At 41.1% G+C, this 24,455-nt stretch overlaps 1 protein-coding gene across 4 annotated transcripts in view; it reads right to left on the bottom strand.

Moving 5' to 3' along the window:
- Positions 1-24,455, bottom strand: part of fam13b (family with sequence similarity 13 member B) — a 125,845-nt gene that overhangs the window by 80,545 nt on the left and 20,845 nt on the right. For 3 of the 4 annotated variants that reach the window (XM_049585846.1, XM_049585848.1, XM_049585850.1), the window contains exons 2-3: positions 11,982-12,129; positions 5,990-6,199 (exon numbers count right to left, since the gene is read on the bottom strand). In XM_049585846.1, coding sequence (XP_049441803.1) covers positions 5,990-6,155 — 166 coding nt within the window. In that variant the 5' untranslated portion in view covers positions 6,156-6,199; positions 11,982-12,129. Of the gene's footprint in view, positions 1-5,989; positions 6,200-11,981; positions 12,135-24,455 lie in introns of all 4 variants that reach the window. The other variant, XM_049585847.1, reaches the window with a different exon arrangement.

Genomic DNA, 24,455 nt, shown 5'->3' with positions numbered 1-24,455 from the left:
CAAATGGCTCATAATACACGCAAGATTTTCTCGGAAAATGGCGAACCTTTAGATTTCATTGTTCTAAATTTTGACTGTTTTCTGAGTGTTTTCGTACTTCTATTGTAGTCGACTAGTCTGAACAGTCAGGGACATTAGTCATCAGGAACATCCCGAGTTCACACCAACAAAACATCCTTAGCACAAAGAGGACTGCCTGGTTAGGTGTCTGACTAAGAGCAACATGGGTTATGTAACACAAACTGGTACAGATGATGTTGTGTAGCCAGTATCAGTACCAACCAGATAAATTCTCTCTGTGGCTTTAGTTTAAAAACTTAAATTTGGCTCTACAAGTCACCATTTGTCATTCCTTTCATTGTTCCGAGCCAGACGTTTGAACTGCCAACCTGCTTTTATAAAGACAGTGACATAAGACTGAAGTTCCAACTCTGCCACGCTTGAAGAGAAATGTTCCAGGGGGGATGTGGGAAAGGCCCAAGGCCAGAACTTTGGTAGGTTCCTCTCATCGCTGTTAAGCTCTCCTGTTTTCACAAGCGGAGCTGGAGTTGACAGAACTGTTATATAATGACGAAGGAAGCAGACCGCGGATCTGTCTGCCGGTGCATACAGAGTTCATCTTATCACATAAACTGGAGCTGCGCTAACGACATATTTTGGTTTATCATGATGCAAGAGCAGTCAACAGCAGCAGGGTGTGCTCGTGATTCTGAAACATTACTGAGGACAATCAGATGTAACTGAGAGCTCAGAGATATGTACTTACAGCTGATAAGAAGGACACAAATACTGGAATTCAAGTGGGCTGAATTCCAATATTTAACCTTAAATCTCATATATTTTTTTCTTATACTTAATTAGTCCCCAAGGGAAATTCAATGTTTTCACTCTGTTGTCATATACACACAGGCCAGTAATACACACACATGCACAAACAGGAACTATACATGCATTAAATGGAGAGATGTCAGACCAACGGGCCCATGGACAGGCGCCCTAAGCAGTCGGAAGTTGGGTGCCTTGCTCATGGGCACCTCAGCAGTGCCCAGAAGGCGAACTGGCACCTTTCCATATTTGGTCAGGACAGGGACTTGAGCCGGCGACCCTCCAGTTCCCAACCCAAGTCCCTACAGACTGAGCTACTGGGAATCACTAGAGGTCCCACATTATGGCATAATTACGATACTTAAGTCACAATACAATATGAATGTGATTTCAAAGGTTTTGAGATATGCTGAGTATTCTTCTAACATAAAATTGCGATTTTGTTTTTCCTTTTTCCAACTGCAAATTATGTCCCCACAGGAAAACTTTGTCAACATCTGTTTAATCTAATAGCTTTTCAGTCTGTTCCATCTCACATCAATCATTTTTGTTTCTGGTGGACTGAAAAAGTCGCTGATTTTATCATTTTAGTGGTCGTGAAGTAAAGAAGTAACAGGTGAACACTTACTCTACGCCACAAATGTTGAATTAAGACAATGTTCTGATCCTATTTGGATCTCTGTCAGGTCAAAATGTTTAAAAAGTTGAAAAATGTATACACAATGAAGACCAATAAGGTGACAAGCTCTATGATGGCAGGTGTTATTAACCATCTAATTGACGAATATAAGGTACTACAGAATAAATGTCATGTTTTGTCTGAACAACAGCTGAGATGAATGAAACATAATCCAGTGTTAGTATAATACAAATAGTTAGACAGTGTAAGTGCTTAATACCTGGAGGAGACACAGGTGCACGTCAACACTTTGCAATACGAGAAAAATGTTGATGATCTGCTTTAGTTACTTACAGAGAGAATTCTGCTGGCCTAAGGCAACGACAGATTTGAGAGCAGATTTAAAGTTTTTGGACTTGGATTTGTGTCACATTCTGCTTCTGCTTTATACTTGTAAATTTCTCAATTTCTTCAGAGTTCACAGTCAGGATGTGTACAAATAGTCGACTAGTCCATTAAACTACGTGGCTACTAGGCTTGTGCCGGTTTGAAAATTTTCCAACCGGTTTGATTTAAAGCCAAATATCTAACCGAATCGATATATCGAATTATATACCTAATTTTACCACTGCGGGTCGCATTTGAGCTATTTTTCCCAATAAAAGCCCATTACAGGTGTAATGCGCTTCCAATCCACTAGGCGGCGGTAATGCTGTATTAACGGCCAATACACACAAGGTTACACAGGAAGAAGAAGATGCAGAAGGACACCAAGGAACCTTCCTCCGACTCTGCTCGCTCAGTGGAGACACGGCGGTTGAGAGGGCCGAGCGAGAGGACGTTCCTGTAGTAGTTCCAGCCTACTACTACTAGGCTCCTCCACTTCATTTATAAACAAACATAAACCTTATTAAGTTGTCATAATGCATGTTGCAATGCAAGATAAGTTGAATATAGTCCCTTGACATGCCGCCGATGTGAAAAGCTTTTTTTTCCTCCTCTCCTCCCGTTTATCCAGTTGACGTGAATTAAACCGGGTGGGGCTCTTAAACCGGACCGAACCGGTTAAACCGGAAATCGGCACAAGTCTGGTGGCTACCATCGCTAGCTGACATGGCTGGCACCAAAGAAATACTAGTTGGTTAAATTCATAAAGATAATCAGAGAAGAACAGACGTTTGGATCAGCATGTAAGACGAAACAGCAGCTGTGATTATCAACAGCTCTCCATTGCTCTCTCTTGCACTCACACACACATGAAAAACCACGTGTGCTCTCAGAGTCGCATGGGCATCTGGTGCAAGTCTGCAGCTGAGATGAATGAAACATAATCAAGTGTTACTGTAATACACTTAGTTAAACTGAGTGAAAATATGAGACAATGTAAGCTCTTCACACCTGCAGGAGATATAGGTGCACATTAACACAGTGCAACACAAGAAAAATGTTGACAATCTGCTTTAGGCACATACAGAGAGAGAATTCTGATGGCCTAAGGCCCCGATCACACAGAAAGTGTTTTAGCAGCTGGAGGCGAATATTTGTAATTGTTTTTAACGAGAATGAAGCTTTTTGCTCGCTGTTATTGCATTGCTACGTGCCTCACGCTTCTTCACTCTAGGCGCCTGGTGTTGTTGCCAGAGTGCTCTGAACTCCTTGAGCTGAAAAAACTTCAACTCAGAGCGGAAAAGCGTCTGACATCATCTCCACTTTTTTTCCATTGTCCAATCGGATGAGTTGAGAGGCGGGTCTTCTGTGGTGGTCACACCAACAAGTTGGTGGTAAACAATGGAGGAGAAACCGGAGGTAGTGGTTGCTGGATACCCAGAGCTATACAACTTTTTAAACCTCGGTAACTACTATCTCAATAGAAAACCACAGGTGTGGAAGCATATAAGTGCAGTACTTGAAGCAGCCATCATGGAGGCGAAGCTCCTGGACCAAGTGGTGGTACTCCCCATGATCCACCCTCTTTTTAGGGTCTAATGTACACACAGATCTACGTTTATCTGCTGACAGCCTCTCAACCAGAGCTACAGCAAGCACCCTCTGCCTCAGCATTTTAGTAGCTACTAATTTCTGTGAACTAAATTAAATAAATAAATAAACAAACAGTAGATCACTTACACAGGAAGGTTAGAATAAGAAGGTGAGTCCATAGTTGCCTGGCAACAATAAAAAGGTGCAGCAAGAATTTTCTTTTAACTAGTGGCATTCAATTTAAAAAAAAAAAAAAAAAAAAAAAAAGGCAGTGAGGTGCGACTCTCGTCTTGCAGGTTGCAATACACCCAGGGCCGAATTCACAAAGAATGAACTGCGGCCGCTGATAGCACCTTGAATTGCACTTCATTTGCACCTGCAGTTTGCTCCGTCTTAACGTCCTATTCACAAAGGATATTGCGCTAATGATATACCAGCGCAAACACGCCCACAAAGTTTGGCAGCTGAGTGCAGTTTGCCCCTGATTTCTCCCTGATTGCAGTTAGCCACATGGCAAAGTATAAATGCTGGCTTTGCACCAAGAACACTGTGGCAGAACAATGGCAGACTTTGTTTGGGAAAGTACTGAATACTGTGTACCCTCATGTAGTGATGTCTGCTGGTGAGTCAGTCTAACAGTGTCGGATGGGTTGAGGCTGTGGATTTGACCCAGTTTGACCACTTTATCACTATTCCCTCTCACTTGTAGCTGTTATTTCATTATCTTTTGAATTTAATATGAATTATGGAACCATTTTTGTTCATGTTTGTTTCCCCCGTTTCGTAAAATAAATTATTGAAAGTTGCTTTTGAAGTGCGTGACAGAAGTGCGTTTTGAAAACGACCGCAGACTGTCACCTGTTCAACGCATCAGTATCTTCGGATGCCATTAAAGTAATAATGATTATAATAATAATGTCAAAATATTATTTACAGACAAATTTAACAGATGATCACTGCTGCCACAATCACTGGAAAGTCTGGGCAAGAGGCTTCCACAGAGGAGCGCCCAGTTTGCGCCAGCTTTCTAAAGACATTATTTACTTCGCTCAAACTGCGTGTGGCTATTAGCGCTGGTGTTAGTGAATTAGACGTTGTTTATCAATGAGGCTCATTTGCATAGAAAGGGGCAATTTTTCCACCAAATATATGCATATTACCTCATTTAAATACGTGCAAATAACACCGGAGCACCGAGACGCAATCTGCTTGGCAGCGCAGTTAGTGGAGCATTTCACCCTCTGTGCGTGCTTTGTGAATGAGACGGTATCTGTTTGCTCCATTTTTACCGGTTTAGCGGCCGCAAAAGCCACGCAATTCTTTTGTGAATTCGGCCCCCAGTGTGTGACCAGGGCCTTAGGCAACAACAGATTTTGAGGGCAGATTTTATTTTTTTTTTAAAAAATTTTGGACTTGGATTTGTGTCATATCGTTCTGGAAGTATTTTGTACTTGTCAATTTCTCCATTTCAATTAAACGTTGCTACCTGCACTAGTCTGCAGCAGAAATATTAGTCAGTTAAACGTATTATAAAGACACCCAGAGGAAAACAGATGGAGTTTGGATCAGCACATGAGACTAAAAAGCGGCTCTGACCATTAATGGCTCTCCCTTGCTCTGCTTTTTTCAAACACATGGACCAACATACTTGTGTGCTCTCAGAGCTGTACACGCATCTGTGTCTGCGTCTACGCAGGCCACAGGCATATAAGGCAGCAGCTGAGATGAATGAAACATAATCCAGTGTAACAGTAACACTTAACAGTTAAACTGCAGGAACATACAAGACAAAGTAAGCACTTATCACCTGGAGGAGACGTAGCGGCACATTAACACAGCGCAATACAAGAAAAATGTTGACAATCTGCTTCAGTCACATACAGAGAGAGCAGAGTGCTGGCCTGAGGCAACAACAGATTTTAAGAGCAGATTTAGACTTTTTGGATGTGGATTTGTGTTGAACCATTCTGCTTCTGTTTTGTACTTTTAAAGCCAAAGTTCTGAGTGTAGCCACTGTGATTATTTTTCATGAGGAAGAAGGATTTTTAAAAAACATGCCTCTTTAAAGCGTAAATCCTTCTTCATTCAGTTTTTATTAAATTACTGAGCATATGTTTGATGCTTTTTTTCAGTTTGAGCATTCTGTAGAGTTTACAGTTCCTTTACTGTTGATTGTTTGGTTATAATTAAGAAGTAATGAAGAATAAGATTATAACACTCAATAAAAAGTCAAATTTCTCTAAAAAAAAAAGCATCACAACAAGTGTGGTTGAGTATGAGTCAAGTGAATCTATTGTATCACTGATTTTTTGTTTATCAATCTCTTAAATTCGCTGAAACTATTGCACTGGCATCATCAGCCTTAGTTGATATTTTAGGTTTCTGAACACTGACTTGATTTTAGCTGTTCTCATATGAATCATATACTGGATGAGAAATGGTGTGAAACAAAGATCTGCAGCCCAAAAGCTTAAAAAAAATTCAACTTTTGGCAGCATAAAAATTTTTGGGTTTGCATGCGTGTGTTCGTGTATTTGTGTGTGTGTGTGTGTGTGTGTCACTCACCATGCTCCTCGATGTAGTCGACGATGTGTTTCACCAGTGCAGGAACCTCGTGGCCACTGATTGTGTGAGTGCGCGTCACCTCCTCCAAAGGAACGCCAAAGACCCGCGTGGTGCTGGCTGAGCTCCCGCCCTCGTTGCCTGGCAACGGAGACACGCTCTTCCTCATGGCCTCCTCCTCCTCCTCACCACAGCCCCGCCTAGACCTAACGTCTTTACCAAAAAGAACAGAAAGGCAGAAGGAGTGAGATTAGACCAAAAAAGCAAGATGAAATGGTTTACGAAATAAGAGCTTTGGTGAAGGATGCAACGCGACATGAAACATCACTTTTTATCCACAGTGGTCCGAACGCTGCCAAAGAGCAGAGAGAAATCACTTCAGAGGGCTGATAGAGATGCAAGGAGATGACAAGAAGAGTTGCTTTGCTGTTCACGAACAAACAAAATGAGCCCAACACTCTCAAACAGGAGGGAGTGGCTGGTTCTCACATTGCAACAAGTTTGTGAGCCTCCCCTCCTGACACTGAACCAAAGCAGAGGAGGAGGAGGAAGAGGAGGAGGAGGAGGAGGAGGAGGAGGAAGGGAAGGATGGACAGCAGCAATAGGCCTCTGGCCAGCAAAGGCATTTAAACTTACTTTATAACTAGTGTCACCTTTGTTAATAAACACATGTTCGGCAACAACCTTTTTTCCACAACTTAGACCAGTGATTCCCAACTGGTCCAGTCACAGGGTCCAGATTTCTCCTTTGTCGTTAGCTCAAGGTAATATATTCAACTTCATACTTGCGCTTGGCCATGTCGTCGAGCTAGTTTGCTGTCTCTGTTAAGTAGCTGTCCATTAGTCACACATTCTACGGTGGGAAATGGCACTTCAAAATAAAAGCTCTGCCCCAGAAATTCACTGCATTCCTGCTTTGGCTTCATTTTTCAGAGAGACTAAGGGTGCTTTCAGACCTAGAGTTGTCTTGCTTTGGTCTGAATCAGGGACTAATTTTGTTCAAAAGTTGTATAATTGCCTAGAGTTGGTTCATGTTCTCATGGCAGCATTTACAAGTGGACCAGATCAAATGCCTTGTGTGAGAAAGCTGCTCTTGATTGGTCAGAACTTCCATGTGGGAAAAATCCAGGAAGTAAACCAAACGTTGAAGAAGAGTACACTTGCAAGATAAATGTGACACTTTCTAATGTCACAATGGAGGGACAACTACGCAGGTTGATTTTAGCGCTGCTCATCGTGGACTATATTGCTGTCATTGTTCATTTTAGTCAAACCATAAAGTTTGAAAATGAGGCGCGGCTCCAACTAGAAAACAATGTTTTGATGCATTGGATGTGCTGTATGTGCATATTAAGGCAGTACAGGAGGAGGTGCACATTAATAATCCTCCAGGACTGTAACATGCTTATGTTTAACCCAAACAATGTGTCATGTGACTGCAGTTGGTTCAGATCCATGTCGGAACACGTTCTCACCTCAAACGAACCGCACCAGAGTTCGTTTGTAACCGGACTGAGACCACCTCTTCAAGAAGGTCTTGGTAGCAGATAATATTAACACTACTTATATCAAGCCCTAATGACATGCTTGTATTCAAAGGACCAGTGTGAGGGTGGACAAGATTAATTTGACCAAATTTAGGTTCCATGTATCTCAGTATTTGGGGAGCAGGAAGAGAAGGAAACAGATTTAGGTAAAGTAACAGAGTGGTGCTGCTTACAGACGGGGATTATGAAGCAGGTGTTCAGTCTTTGTGAAATGAAAGGGTTGCTTAAGTAGCACACCAGGACTTCCACCTGTATAAAGTGCGACTGTATCAACTTCTTACAACTGTGTTTTAAATTACATAAATACGATTCAGCGTGGGTGAAAGTCAGTTGTGTTTACACTTTGTTTGTTACATAATCATCACTTTAAGGCCATTACTTAAATTAAGTTCTCCTTCCCTACAGTATTTGTCATGTCCTCTGCCATCATCACTCCTTTAGCTCCCAGACAAAGGCGATGCTGTGAACGCCTGAGTCAGACAATGGGATGGAAACCAATGCAAAGACAATGATTTCTGTTCAAAGTTTGACTTTGATGATGGTCGGTTGGTGAGTAATCTGAATGCAAACAGTGGCAGATGGTGTCCAGTCTACTCATCGGGGGAGGAGGAACATCACCAAATGTTTATCAGAGAATGTGCGCTGGTTTTCCTTCAGTTAAATTAAGCTTACATTATCAGTGGCATTTTAAAGATAAAAGAGCACTGCTATTAATTGCAATAACAACATATACACCCTATAAGCACACTGACCTGTAGATATTTGAAACATTCCTTCTCTTTGCTGTCTAAACAATCAGATTTAAAACATAAAACTACAGCAGATCAGAAGCCCTGGATTCATGAATTTTACAGCAGCGCTGACAGTTACAAAGAATACATTGACTACATGTGGTTACTGCTCATAAATAAACACACACAGAGTATAATGGGGCAGTCAGACAGGGTTTTTCTACCAAAAACAAGGTTTTACTTGTGAAGTGGTCACCTGTTTGTTCCTCCTCTCACTCCTCTCATAACCAGTTTGAAAACCAGTTTGTTGTTGCAATTGCGGTCAGCTTGTTATATAAGATGGCATGACTGAACACCTAGAGAGGAATCAGAGGACGTTTTGTTTTTATTTTTATTTTATTTTCATGTTGTATTTTAAGTGTGTAAGTGGTCTAAGGCTGAACTGCACCAACAAGGATTCATTTTAAACCCTGACTGAATCATCGTTAAACTTTAAAGAAGCAACAGACAGCATTTTTGCCTATATATCATTATGAAAATACTGTGGGTTGCACAGGGTAGTATACACAGTAAAATCAGACTATCAGCGTTTACATAGGTTACTTAGTGACTTTGCAATAAGCTTCTGCCACCGGGGACGAAAAATCTGCTTTACGGCAGGAAATGTGTCATGTATTGCCAAACTGGTCAGTCAGCCAATCAGGGACTGGAGCTGGTCCTTATGAGGAACTGGCCGGGGCATGAGATAGTTGAGTCAGGAGCACAATAGCAGACGGACAAAGTTTGACGATAAGTGAAAAACGGCCTCCCAAAAGAAAACTCAGCTAATCTGTCTGAGGAGGCGAGGATGCACAAAAAGGAGAGTGATAAAAGAAGAAGAAAAACAAGAGTAAACCTCAGTCAGGCGTTCAAGAGATGGAGGGAGCTCCGTGACCAAAGAGGCTTCAGAACCGATGTCCAGCTAGCTTTCTTTCTAATAGATCAGTAAGTAACACGGCTAAATGTTAGCTAGACGAGAGAGGACTGTACTGTACTGTACTGTACTGGCTCCTAGCTGGCCAGCATCGCAAATCGCCGCAACCAGGGACCGGGTAGCGAGTGTTGGTCGGCTGACATCCTCGTTGCCATTCTACGGCAGCCCTTGGACAGTGATTACCCCCCACATATAACTACATATACATAGAGGTATACTGGTGGCTTTACAGCCTACATTTTATTGATTATCTCTGATCCCCACGGTCAATTTGGTCTTTGCGACAGTGCGAGCAACACTGCTGACGCTAGGTGACGCCAAGCTAAAAAAAACCCTGAATCCTATCTGTTGCCTTTTTAAATCATGTTGAACTTAACTTTCAAATGTACAATTAAGAAAGACTGAATTTAAACCTCTCTTTAAACATCAGTTTAGTTTTCCCTCTAAACCTAGATTAACAGCAACGCTAACTTTCTGTCTCATGGCTTGTGTTAGTGCATGCGACCAAACATAATCACTGTTGTATTTTATCTGTGTTTACTTTCTATTGCTGCTCTGCATGTCTGCATGTAATGCTAAACTGTGTGTTGAGCTTCGTGTTTCTAACATGCTGCTTGTTGCTCTGCATGGCTTCAGTTTCTAATTGCTGTAGTTAATGCTGTCTTTATGTCTTTATGCTGTCTTTGTCCTGTGAATTGTCCTGTAAATGTTATCATTTTATTGGTTTGAAATCATCTTGCCAAAGGACTGCAGTTAAAAATTAGCCAGCCAGCTCACTAACACTTGCAGATTTACAGACAGTTGATTAATGTGTGTTGTCTTTATAAATGAATTGAACTCTGCTGTACCTAATTTTAACTCCAATTTAAAACATGATCCAGTATTTACTTAAAACCTTAACACACTGAAGGAGTTTTAACTTTTAAAACAGCTGCCTTCATAAGATGGATTGAGTAGAATTATAAAGTTTCTTGAAAAGACTCGACGCAATTGATTTTTATGGTGCTGCTGAATTTCTCTCAAGATACCAGTTCAGCAAGGAAATTGTTCCAGAGCCAAACAGAAAGGCTGGACCAACTGTCAAACGTGGCAGAGAAAGGAGGAAAAATTAAAACTGTGCCAGAACTACAACTAGATTTAGATTGAATTAATCCTTATTGATGCAACCCAACCTAAATCAGCATGTTTATTCTTACATGACAGTCAGTGTAGAGATGTGCTGATGTTCAGCATTATCCGAAAGCTGAGTGTTTTCGTAATATTTTCACTTAAAAGAACCAATGAGCTGCATCAGTTGGTATTTTGTGGCCAAGTTTAGCTAACAAGCCTCGGACACATGTGATGTAAAGCTCAACCACTTTTCATGTTTATATAAAAATCACAGTTTAAAATAGTTCAATTCTGAACTGAACTGCAAATGTCAATTATATTTATATTAATAATAACAAGATACTGTTTAGTTTTGAATGGTGGGATTTGTACAGTCTGAATTTGGTGGGGGTTTTTTTGCAGCTACTGGCTGTTTCTTTGTCAATATGCACTCTGTAAGTAAGAGTAGTTGGCTTTTGGGGTCTAGCAAAGTTCCTCGGACCTAAGACCTGAGTCAGGGTCCATACAGGTTCACGTCCAAGTTTTATTCAGGTCCCATTCTATGACCACTGAACCCAGGTCTCTTTGTCATTATGTGTAATCAACAACAGTTTCCAAGAAGACCTGTGATCAGTGCCGATCATGAGAGAAAGCGCTGTGTGTGTAACTTGCGTGACGATAACACTGACTTCAGATCAGCTTATAAGAGAGAAAGTAAAGAAAAAGACTTGATTTGTGGACCCTCACTGACTAGAGGAATATAAATAAAGAATATATATAAGGACTTTATGACCGCTTCAGACGTGGGGGTTACAGACTTGTTTGTCTCTCTTGTTCACCATGCCAGTAAATCTTTTTGTAGAATGAAGTGAACTATTGATTTGTTGAGAATTTAACCATGTGTACCACGTCCATATTGACAGAAGTCAGTACGCACATGCTTAATTGTATGTGTGATCTAAGCGGCTTAGATCAACTGTAAACAAGGGGCAGCTCACATCACAACAACAACAACAAAATAATTCATAATAGAGAAATAGATAAATAACTTTAATCGCCGGAATTGTTGGGCCCATAAAATAGACACATAACTCTCCTCTCAGACATGCTCTGGGTCAGATAAATATATTTTTATAAGGTGTCAGGTCCAATTAGATCATGGATCAAATTTAGTGTCTTTCGTCATGTTGGACCCATGAAGACCTCTACACTAAGTCTGTCCTACTGAGGTTTGGTCAAGTTGCTTTCCTCGAGGAAGAAATATACCAAGAGTGGATGAGTGTGATTTATTGCTGTTAAGAAACAACAACAGAGTGGTGAATTCCTGTCTAGGAAAACAACTGGGCCGATTGCATCTTGTCACTTTCAGACAGGTAGTGAGCAGCTATCTAGGTGGTTATCGAGGGTAAATCACCAACAACTGATCCTGTGATTCATTCTGTGAGGTTATTCTTAGCTTAAGTACCTTAAATGTCAGGCTCTACATAACAAAAGTGATTACTATAATATAAAACATTTTGCACGTGTGTCTAATCTATTTCCTGTCTCAGGGTGAAGTGGGTCCATTCCCTCCCCCAGCAATGATGTGCCTGAACGTGTGTGTGTGTGTGTGTGTGTGTGTGTGTGTGTGTGTGTGTGTGTGTGTGTGAACTCACCGTGTAGCAGTTAAAGTGTGTCCTATCCTCTCCTCCCCTAGCCAGTGAACCACCGAACCATCTATGGCTGCTTCAGGTTGTGGCAGAAGATGAGCCGGTAGTTCCTCATTGACGGACCGCTAATCCCTCTTGCAGGATTCCTTTCTAGCTGCACTGAGAAGAGACGGAGAGAGAGAAGGGAGAGGAGGGAGGAACGAAAGAATAGGAGGTGATGGCAGGAGGAAAAGTCAGAAAAGAAAAGGTGAGGGTGGAGACAGAGGTGGGGAGAGAGAAAAAGATAAAATCGATTAAGAAACAATTCCTGGTATGTTTACACACATCTGATTACATACTTTCTACTGCAATATAATGCAGCAGTGTCTCAAGGTGTGACATATCTATAGCTTTTACATTTTCTGTTCACAACAGCTGCTGTCAGGTGTTTACTATAAACAACATAATGGTGCATAACGAGAGGTTTGTAGCAGCAACAGTCGTAGTCATTGGCCAGCGGTGCCACTCATTCAGCAATTCCTGCTTGTTAATAAAGTATATAAAATTAAAAAATTAAAAATTAACGCCGTCCTAACCAAACAGTGTTGCTGTGGCAACATTAGGTCATACGGACAAAAGCCAAAAATGTGTGCCAAAAAATATCCAACAGTTTCTACAATCAGGCTTCCACCTCACCATCTTTGTTGCCAATTTCCCGCCTATCAAAGTTCCTCCCATCACGTCTGTTTTTATAGATCAAAACTTCTGCATGGTAAGTGGAGTAAGCCTCTTTCAGGCCTTATTTTGTGCGTACACAATGTTTATAAATCTCCTCTCAGATCGCCCTGGTGAATGCACTTTAGCACTGATAGCTACAGTTGGTGCCATTAGCAGTGTCAGCTCGACTAGTGGTGCTAACATAGTTAACAGTGCTAAAGCAGCTTTGCAGCTCAAAAAGAAGCCGCTTACTCATCGTAGCTACCTGTGGGGAGACTGGAAGGTGGCTACCATGTCCTGAGCAACGCCATGCAGTCACTGGGAAGGCGTTAGTAGAGGTAATCGGCTTAAGAACAACACTGCTAGCTAGCTCCCGCCCGACTCAGCTGGTGCTCATTGCAGAGCAGCCAAAGCTAACATAAACTAACCAGTGGAGACTGGAGGGTGGGCAGTGGGCATTATGTTTACACATGTTAACACAACTAGCCAGCTGTCTGTCAGCAAAACCAACAGAATATCAAATAAAAGGCAACACATTTACATCACAAAGCACTAACATTTCACCACCTCTAAAAGGATAGCTTTTTGCAATGCGATGCTAAAGCTCAACAAGTCAATCGAGCACTGCACTGAAAGGAAGAGGCCTCTCCTATTTCACACTGTTTTGCATTTTATTTACTTCTTTCTTGATGGTGCTTGCTCTTATCAAATTCCGGTACAGATTCTTACAATAAGGAAACAAAAAACACCTTTATTTTCAGCAGGTTTAAGTTGCCATAATCAGCCATGTGTCATACATGCCTTTACACTGAGCAAACTTAACATCTTATTTAAAATCATGTAATGCACAATAATCAATGTAAGATGTATAAAATGGGCCGTGCCAACACAGACGCTCGCTGCAACATAATGCGGGCACCACAGTTAATTACTTCCATGCCATATGGGCATACCAGCACTTCTTCTGTGCAGCAGTCACACAAACTTTCCTCCATCTTGGACTGGAGAACAGCCACAGAAAGAGCACTACCAACAAAATCAACACAGCAGTGACTGCTTAATAATAATGAATACCAGAAACATAATAAAAAATACAGTTACTCATGTTGCTGTGATTCACACTAATCTAATAGAATTAATGTGCATCATATTAAAATGTCAATGCAAAATGACCTTTCTCGTGAGTGGCTACAGATGTTCACACAAGGTCAAAACCCAAACTCAAATTACTGCATTAATTAGAACCAATAACAACAGGAAATAATGCAATAAATCAAGCAAATGTTTAATAAACTAAATGCAAAATACCTTTTCATGAATGACCAATGAGACACAGAATGAAGTCTAACGGTTGCACAAAGACAATGAGTCTAATATATCACACACACACACTACCCATCATCATCATCATCATCATCATCATCTTGAGAAATAACAAGGACACACATCATGATGATAACATGCCAGCTGCATGTTGCAATTTGTATCAGATCATGAATCATGTCTGGTTGAAGGAAGCTAGAACCAGTTTCACTCAGAAACCAAACAAGGTCCTCTTTTCTTATTTAGTATTTCTGGTAAATCTCTCCTGTTGTTGTTTTCTGCACTCCCCCTCTGGTCTTTCTCTCCATTGTCTACACTCCTCTCCCCCCGGTTTCCTTTACACCTTCCTTTCCTTCTTACCCTTCTTCTCTCCCCTTTTATTTCCCCCCGTCCTTCCTCTCTCATCTCATCTTCCTACTTCAAGGCTTGAGATGTCATGTTGTCCAGGAGTCTGCTGGAGGCGATGACCGAACACAATAATTAAACCGACACTGGTTAGGCTCGAAAGCTGTGTAAGTGTGTGTGTGTGTGTGTGTGTATGTCCTACATGTCCGTGCATGCCCATGTACACGTGAGCAAACTGTCACTTTGCATCTGTGTGTGCCTATTAATTGCTGCCACTTGGGAGTGTGTGTGTGTGTGTGTGTGTGTGTGTGTGTGTATGCATGTCTTGTCTTCAGGTTGCCATAACATGTGAATGCGTGTGTGTGTGTGTGTGTACCTGATAGGGTTTAGAAGTGTTAGGAGTTTATGATGGGATGAAAGAGTAAATGTGTGTTGGTGTGTCGACTCTGCTGGTCTATATGGGAATATGGCTGCGTGGTAAAATATTAAAAACACAGCTCTACTTTTGAGAGCGCTGTAAAGTTACTGAAAAATACAAGAGATGGAGGAGGCAAGAGAAAATGAGGAGGGAGGGAGGGAGGAATGAAAAATACATTGGAAAGCAATACAAAATAATTTTTAATTTACCTCTTCAATGTTAATATATTTATAAACTAAGCTATTTAAAAGTGAAAAGCTAAAAGAAGAAGAGTAAGAACTGTCCACAAAAGAAAAATGAATCAATTAATTCAATTTATAAATTGTCAGTGAGTGAGTTTTGAGTTCTGACTTTTTTGTCAGCTTATTGCCCTTTTTGGGGACATGGATGGACTGTGAGCTGGGAAGATAAGAGGACAAACAGCAGCATCTTACAAGAGGCAAATACAGACATCACTACAACCATCACAAAGCACCAACTCAGATGGACAGGCCACGTAACACGGATGCCTGATACCCGCCATCCAAAACAAGTCCTCTACTCTGAACTCTCCACCGGTCAACGTGCACCTGGAGGCCCGAGAAGGCGCTACAAGGACAACATCAGAACCAGTCTCAAAAAATCCAACATCAACAGCTCAAACTGGGAGGCTACTGCCTGTCAAAGACCTGCATGGAGAAACTGCCTGCATAAAGGTGCCACTCTCCATGAAGATCATCTCCAACAGGCTGCCAGAATCAAGCAGCAGCAAAGGAAGGAGAGGCTCTCCACCAGGCAGGCCCCCACACATCCCACCGCCAGCACCCAACATCCATACCCACACTGCAATAAAGTTTGTGGCTCCAGAATTGGCCTTTTCAGCCATCTGAAGACCCTCAACAAGGACACCCAGGAAGGACCATCATACTCTGTCAGATCCAATTACAACATATATTAATCTAGTCTTTTGTTATGGCAGTTCTGGAAGATTTTTGTTGATTTCATTTTGTTTTTTACTCATTTTTTTGTCTTAATTTTGGACTGATAATGAATGTTATTGTCTCATTGATACTGTGTGATTTTAATTTGATATATTTTTAATTTCATTTTGTGAGTTGACCCCAGGAACATGAGCAACCACTTTGTGGCAGCTAATGTGGATCCAAATTAAGAATAAAGAATATGTTTTTAACCTAAAATAGAGAGGTTTGATATGGGATTTGGTATTGATTGAAATTCTATTAATTGCTGTCCAACCCCAACCCTGTTTACAGGAGTTTGTAAGGAGTCTGTTTTCAATGGTCAATGCAAATCTGAACACATTTATTTAAGCCTGTTAGTCTAAAGGTTTTTTCTAATCAGAAGAATCATATTAAAATTCTTTTTTTTTATACCCACATTGCCCATCTCTGCCACACAAACTCTGCCTTATTGAGCTGCAAATGAACCGTGGTCTTTAATATGCACACTTGCACCTGGCTTGGTAGGTTCATGCCCAGCGTCCTTCAGGAACAACTCAATCAGTCTTGCTTTGCTAGAATACACTGTGTCCTGTACTGTTACTCCTCCTTTTTCTTTCTTTCCTTTCATTCCTCCTTGTGCTGCACGTTACACAACCCATTCAACCTACTTAGGTGGTTGGCATAACCTCTACATCAAGAGGAGCTGAGGAGGTGAGCAGGAAAAGGGACTGTCAGTAAGGAGGAGTAAGGAGATATTTTATTCCTTAACTTTCCGTGTGTGTCTTCCTCATGGTGTCTGTCTTTCACCAAAACCAGTTCAAAAGATAAAGGATTTGCTTTCACGCAGCTATCTTTGCAGAAAGACTTGGTCACTAACATACCAGTGCCCAAAGCTCCTCAAAAATGTTCAATCAGCTAATATAATCAAGGAACAATTCTAGCCAACAACAAGCCTTTTTAAGAGTTTTGGCAACTACCATGTGGAAATAAAATCTTGTGCCATGGTATGAAAGTAGTAAACTCTCCAAATACAGTCTGCAATGCTTCAAACATCTCAGACGCAAGAAAAAAAAAAAGCCACTTTACCCATTTTAGGTGCAAAGGAAAGAAAACAAGGAGCCAAATCACAGATCATTTACTATTCATTCAGTCCAACATTACTATTTGGTATGAAAATGACTAAATCCTGATACTAAAATTAACTTGGGCTTTTAATATTGTTGGTTAATGTAGAATCTAAATCCTTGTCATGACCTTTTAAGTACACTAAATATTATTACTGCATTTGATGGGATAGCGATGATTCAGAGTTACAGCTTTTAATGGATGCCATTTTTCTCTGGTGTTCAGCTCAGTGGCAGATGTGACTCTGTGCCAAATGCTCTTTAAAAACTGGTTATTTTCTTATGAAGATCATATAGGGAAGATCATATAAAGCTTTTAATATAATGCATTACATATAGTTCCAAGCAGATGTACAGGGTTGCTTATAAAGCCACACATTTATGCGATGGAAAGCTCCTTTCTGCAACTCAGGCAGCACTGAGGTGACGGATGCATCAGCTGTTGCCTTAAATGGCCCTCATCTGCCCTCCTCCAAACCAAAACTATGAGAGTAAACTCCACTTTATGTCCACCTGCAGCATTCTCTGAGAGGATGACCTGTACATTTGTGTAACTCATTGCTGAACAAACAATAGACCAGGAGTGGGAAGGAAAGACCATTCTGCCAACATGGAGGAAGCTTTCACTAAAGCCAAGTCAGAGCATCACAGTATTTTTTTAGCTTGACAGTAAACAAGGCCTCTTTTTGTACCATTCATATTCATCAGGCGTTAGCAAACAGTGTGTGAGACTCACTGCTATCGACACTACTTAGCTCAGTAGCTCTACCTGGGTACACATGATGTAGTTCCCAGTTTTAGACAGCAAACAGATACTGCCAAACAAACTCAACTAAACCTGAGCTCTGTTTTAAACTGCACCTCCCACACATTCACTCATTTGTATTTGGTTGCCATGATTAAAACATCTGCCACCACTTTTTTGTATTCTTGGAGCTGGACCTTTCATTAAGTGCACAGTTGGAATAAATCTAGGCTACCTTATGAACTGCTCCACAGATTGAGGGCGCAGGCAGGGCAGGAGAACGGTACGGGCAGTCAAAGTGAAACTTAACTTTCAGTGCACTGGGTCTAAAGTTTGCTTTCACTCACAAACTGCTGCCGCTTTTACCTGTCGATCAGACCTGACTCTGCAAACTGCTGCTGAAGGAAAAAACAGTACAGTTCCGCCTGCGCTGCGTTCAAGGACCAGCAAAAACCTCCGAATTCATGATTTTAAATACCATCATAAATACAGACACTCATCCTTCTACTAAACTAAAACAGGCCCCGACTCTGACCACTATAAAGCAATTTGAATTTTGTGTATGAAATGTGCAAGTGGTGGGGATAACGTTACAGGCGCTGCCGACGGTAAAAACATTAAAATGTTTAATTATCAATTTAGTTTTATTTTAATATATTTATTATCCAATATTCACGATCCGACCCACACATTCTTTGTTTTACCAATCGAACCAGGTGTTAAAATTATAACAAAGTACCACCTGCAAATCACCGTTTGTTGCGGGTCACCAAGGTATCTAACCAATGCAGGACTCTGCTGTGTACCCTGGTAAAATGTCAGAAAGGTATGAGGGTATGACAGGGAGAAACCACCCAAGCTGAATTGATGTCGCCTCTCTCTGAATTCTAAAAAATGAAGAAAGAGCATTCAAGCTCAAAACTTTGTATTTGTTGCTGGCTGAAGAGCTGAAGTTCATTTTCAGGATTCCTCATGACTTAGTCCTATTAAACGGGGGTTTCAGGAGTCTTATGTTTGCCCATAAAGATTACCGAGTCCTCTAAAGGCATTCTTCAGCCTCTATTATTTCCAAAAACAACTGAACTGGCACTGGCTAGGTCCTAAGCCTCTTTAAAAGCTAGAGAAAATCCCACTATTGGAGGCGAGATTCTTGTTTTGGGTCAGAGCCCTAACTACTGAAACCAAAAAAGGTACCACAGACCAGACTGTGCTGCTTCCAGCTGACTGAATGGATATGAAACCTGTAACTACTGCACACTGTTGACTGTATAATGATCACTACTGACAACAATCTGAGGGCCTAAATAGCACAGTACCATGGCACACACACCTTTTAAGCGAGGGTGGTCCTGTTACTGCCAGGCTCACCAGATGAGGACAATGACACTTGGAGATTAGGGAACTCAGTGTTCCCAAACCAGCTCCTGGTCTACCATGAAAACTGACCCTAAAAGGCCTCTGTAGTGAGGATTTGGTCAGTAATGGAACAGTCTAGAATGACTCTGTCTGTGTTTCTTTCTGTCTGTCTGTGTGTCTTAATCCCAGATATCATGCTTGACAACCTCCTGCTCAACAAAGAGGTACATTGTTAGAAGGGAAACAGAGAAAGTCGAGGCGGCACTCTAAGAGAGAGGAGGGAAACCTAAGTGAGAAAGTAAGAGAAAAATAAAAGGCTAAAAGGGAAAAAGGCCAACAGAGAATGTGGGAACAACACAGAGAAAAGGTTTTAAGGATAGACACGACTAAAGAACAAGATAAGTCATGTTAAGACAAACACTGTGTGGATAAAAGTTACCAAACCTCATTCATTTCTGGTAAAGTATGTAGCAATCATGGTGTGATTAACAATGGCAAGACTGAACTAAACAAACAGTCGCATGGTAACTTCCAGAGTAAAATCCTTCCTCATAGTATTATAAACCACTATGCGTTGTTTTGGCATCTGGTAAGCCTTCAAAGTCATGGATCTACTGCTCAAAGCTTTTTGTCTCACTGGTACCTGAAGCAATACACCCACACCAATACAGCCTGTAAATGTTTTCTTAATGCAGAGATGTTTTCAGTCTGAACGCTCCGTAAGACTTCACTCCTGATGCTGAAAGTGTCTAAAGATGTTCTTTTACAACCAGAGGATAATAAATAGTTTTTTTTTCTAATTGTCACTGCAATGTCGACTTCAATGAAACACATTGCAAAAGACTACTGTATGATACTGGCTTTTGTGTTCAGTTCAACGCTCAATTTGTTCAACAGACTAAATCTCCATCATGTCGCACTAACAACTACTTCCAAGTGACCCTTTGCTAAGCCCCGCCCCTTTGTGATGGCCCAACAAACTGTAAGAGTAGGCATGGAGCCCACACTGTAACTAACTGCACTCCCTGAAGAAATATTATCATATTTTAGGAAAAATGAAAGAGTGATTCCAGAGAGAAGCAGACAGAGGGGTGTACAGTCTGTGTTTGAAGGATATATCCAGGATGTCAAACTGACTCAGCAGCAACAACAGGTTAAAAAGACAAAGATAGTTAGATGCTAAAGCCGAACTATAGGCTACAGATCACAGTGTAAAAGTGAACCACCACATCACTGCTGATCTCCACACAAGACAATGAATATAAAGGGAAACTTTGCTGATATTGAACCAGCTGTGTGGCATCACAGTGTGTGCAGATGAACAGTGTTTGGATTTGACCCCGTGCTGCTGCCAGCACCTGGACCTCCACCGCCGGACAGAAGTCATTGTTATAATCATTAAAAAGCAAAAGCAGCATGTGTATACATTCAGTAGACTATATCTTCAGTGGCTAGCTAGCTAACCCTACACTTTTCAGGGTTTGATTTTGGTTTTGGAACAGGGAAGAAATGCATATCTTTTTCCAACCTCTCCAGGTAACCAGTATCATTAGCCCTTTTTAAATAGGAATTGTGCAAATTTGCAGGAAAGCCCAATCAGTCTTTTTTCAGCATTGGCAGTATAAAAACAAAATTGGGGAGTGTGGCAAAATGCCACCTACCTACTTTTGTTTATACAGAATGCGCCTTTATCGGGGCAATAGGGGAGCGTGAGCAGGTAACAACATGTGTAGCTCAGCATGTGACGTAAACAGTGATGTGGTAGGGAAGCCGTGGCTGGTCAGTCCCTTGGCGATTCTTTCGTAAGTCGGCCCGTTCCTCACTGTTCCCGTCATCTGACAGTTAATGGCCTCTTCGTCTGCGAGGACAAGGAGGGCGCGCAATTCCTTGTCTCCTCAGTTGCTCATCTTTACAGTGTCTGTCAGGTTTGCGTTTCCCTCTTGCTACCAGCTGCTCGCTAATTCCTGCTATCAGCTGTTTCCTGTTTATCATCGCCAGTGGATCGCACATGCAGTGTCATCAACAGCTCCTCCCACAAGTCAACAGCCAGCAAATGAATGTTATTGCGAACTTTTCCTCATATCATGCAGCCTATTTTCTACCCCTGACAAGTGTTAAAGGCACCACAGATGAGTCCACGCAATTCTGGACCATCTGTAGTGGTCAACTACAACAAAGGTAAAGATTAAGTTAATATTTTACTATTAGAAAACCATGTCTTTAAATCTTTAAGAGACAGAAGAGACAAAGATCAACTAAAAACATGTAGGAAAGAAAATACAACATATTGAAACAGAATTATTTGGAAATCCGTACCTTGATTCGTAGTATATTTTCAACGACAGCTTTACCACAGTGGTGGCAGCAGTAAATTTAAATCAGCCTACTGTATATCAGATTTCAGTTTGCTCCTAAAAGCGGCACCTGCACACACCCACAGATGAAGCAGTCTGCAGGGTGGCTGTAGTTAAAGCAAACGTCCTTTAACAGAAAGGTCACAGGTTCAATACCAGCAATACTGTCTGACCCTGTGAAGTATGCTTTAGGAAGACTTTTAACCTGACTGCTGGCTCGGACATTTTGAGTGAGTGAGTTATATGAGCTGAATATTAAACACACAGCAACATAACAAGCAGAAAACATATCCTCAGGAACAACAAGATGACCTGACCAGAAAAACTGGTCCAAAAATATCCACAAACGCCCCTCATGTCCTGAATAATGTAATTTTAACTGAAAACCTGATAAGTTTAACATTAATTATTGAAATAACCATTGCAGGAGTAAGCAAAACTGTGCATCAACAAATGGAAGAGTACATTCATATTTCATAAAGGCAATTTTATATGCATCACATATGAGAACAAAAACCCTGTTGTGATTAATCTGTGATCTGCCAAATAGCCCCAGTACCATCAAAACAAAGTGCACGACCAAAAAAAGATGATTAAATATTCACAAGAGGTTATAAATAAATCAGCAAATTTCCTCCAACTTGCATCATGTTGTGAAATCCCCTAAAATAAAAAAGATCAAAGCAGTTTAAACTCTGCATAGTTTATCATCACTGGCCAAACTGTCATGGGCAACCAAAATCAGGGAGGTGGGAAGTGACGGAGAGAAAGGTCGGACAGCAGGAATCCTCTTCAGAAGTCAAGATCGATTGGATTTCTGTGTCAAAGTCTACAGTTCCCCGGGGGTAGAAAATAGTTGAAAGAATCTATCAAAGTTTATTAAGTTTATAACGGCTGCACAGAGAAAATACTCTCTGCTCACAAACAAACCGATCTTTAGACTAGTGAGTCCACTGAGTCTGTTTATTTAATCCTAAAACAATCAGAAAAACACCTCCGAGCGGCAGACAGGACCTCACTGACCTCTGCTCTCCGGCCTGAATCTCCACCAATCAGGGAGAGAACAAACGCCTGGTTATATCTGTATCTGTCTGCTGCGTTGGGTTATTGGGTCCATTATTCACACATACATTCCGTGACCCTGACACACAATGCATAACTGCCTCCTGCTCTCTGGCGTGACCTGTCACAATCCAAACAAGCACACACCTTAAAAAACAGAGTGTAGAGGTGGAGATGATAATATCTGCATGAGCACAGAGACAAATCTCTTCCATCAAACACGAAGCATATGACTAAGATTATTATCTGCTTTGTCACAAATGGAATGAAAACAGCACATCACACTGTGTCCCAAATAACCTGCCAAGACAAACAAGTACCTGATAAACATATGTATTGTAAAGACACGAATATAAAATAACTTCACCTGGAAGTTTCATTTGAAAAAGGGGTTGTAGTATATTCAAGGCCAAGATTATCACATACACACACAACATCAGATATTTCTTTTAACAGAAAAAGAACTGGCGCCGTGCTGGCTTCTACAGCGAGTGTTGCATCATGGGTTGTTTGCAGCCTTTTGGTTGCTTGGCTCGCAGGTTTTCTTTCAGTCTGTTTATAGTGTGATTTCAAGTGTCCCCAGAAGGGTTTTGTTGTGCTGCCACAAAGGAATTTAAGATAGGGCTACAACTAACAATCATTTTCATGCCATTCATTTTTTTTCTGATTAATCGATTTGTCAATAAAATGTCAAAGAATAGCGCTCTGATGAAGGGCTGGTGCCCGAAACATCACATGAAGTGATACGATTAAAACTCCCAAAAGGAGCAGTTTCTGGTGCGCGGACCTGTTTTTGTATTTTTGTATTCGTTGTTCTGTCCAGCACCCACCCAGTATTTATTGTTTTTGGATGTGCGTGCTGTTTTTGAGTCTTCAAAGAATAATGTACGCCATGTGCTATTTCATGGAGCCAAAGATGACGTCTTTAGACAGTATGTTTAATCCGACTAACAGTCCAGAAATCCAAAGCTGTTAAGTTAATTATGTATAACAGAAAAATGCTTTAAATTCTCACATTTAAGAAGCACAAAACCAGCAGACTTTTTTTGCTAAAATATGACTAAAATCGATGATTTTATCGTTAAACCGATACCAATCAAATCCGACCAATTAAAAGGCCTTTTTAAATAGGAATTGTGCAAATTTGCAGGAAAGCCCAATCAGTCTTTTTTCAGCATTGGCTGTATAAAAACAAAATTGGGGAGTGCGGCAAAATGCCGCCTACCTACTTTTGTTTATACAGAATGCGCCTTTTACGGGGCAATGGGGGGCGTGAGCAAGTAACAAAACGTGTAGCTCAGCGTGTGACGTAAACAGTGATATGGGAGGGAAGCCGTGGCTGGTCAGTCCTTCGGCGATTCTCTCGTAAGTTGGCCTGTCCTTCACTGTTCCCGTCAACTGAAGGTTAATGGCCTCTTCGTTTGCACGGACAAGGAGGGCACGCAATTCTTTGTCTCCCCAGTTGCTCATCTTTACAGTGTCTGTCAGGTTTGCGCTTCCCTCTTGCTACCAGCTGCTTGCTAATTCCTGCTATCAGCTGTTTCCTGTTTATCCACCACCAGTGGGTCTGAGTCTGAAAAATGCTAACTGCTGGAGAAAATAAAAAAAATTGACCATCTCCAAGAGCTTGAATGGAGAGTATGTGACTGACAGACAAGATACGCAAATGTGGAACTCACATTCTGCTTAAAGAATTTCTTGTTTGACTTTTACGAGACAAAATAAGATTCAAGGATCCAAAAACAAGTGTTAGTTAAATATAAAGGTAAATATATATTTCAGTTAAATATAAAACACTTAAATGCCCTTCTCTATGCAGATTGTAATACTGTGTGTGAAATAGTAACAAATAATTTGAAACTTCCTCATTCACTCATAAGTACTCATAATCTGTCACCTCATGGGAACGATGTTAATTTTCAACTCAAATTAGGTCAGTTAGCCATTCAGGATGTTTAAATGCTTAACTGCGAGAAGCTGAGTAACAGGAAGTCTATTAATAACCCTGCTTAATATGAGGCCTGTGTTTTATGTTCTGATCTGATCTGATTGGCTCAAGTGTTGTGAGCAGCACAGCAACAGTACACACAGCTGTAACAGTCCAACTGTATACAAA

Source organism: Epinephelus fuscoguttatus, linkage group LG9, assembly GCF_011397635.1.
Source record: "Epinephelus fuscoguttatus linkage group LG9, E.fuscoguttatus.final_Chr_v1".
Classification (NCBI taxonomy): Eukaryota; Metazoa; Chordata; class Actinopteri; order Perciformes; family Serranidae; genus Epinephelus; species Epinephelus fuscoguttatus.
This window is presented reverse-complemented; position numbering and strand designations above follow the sequence as displayed.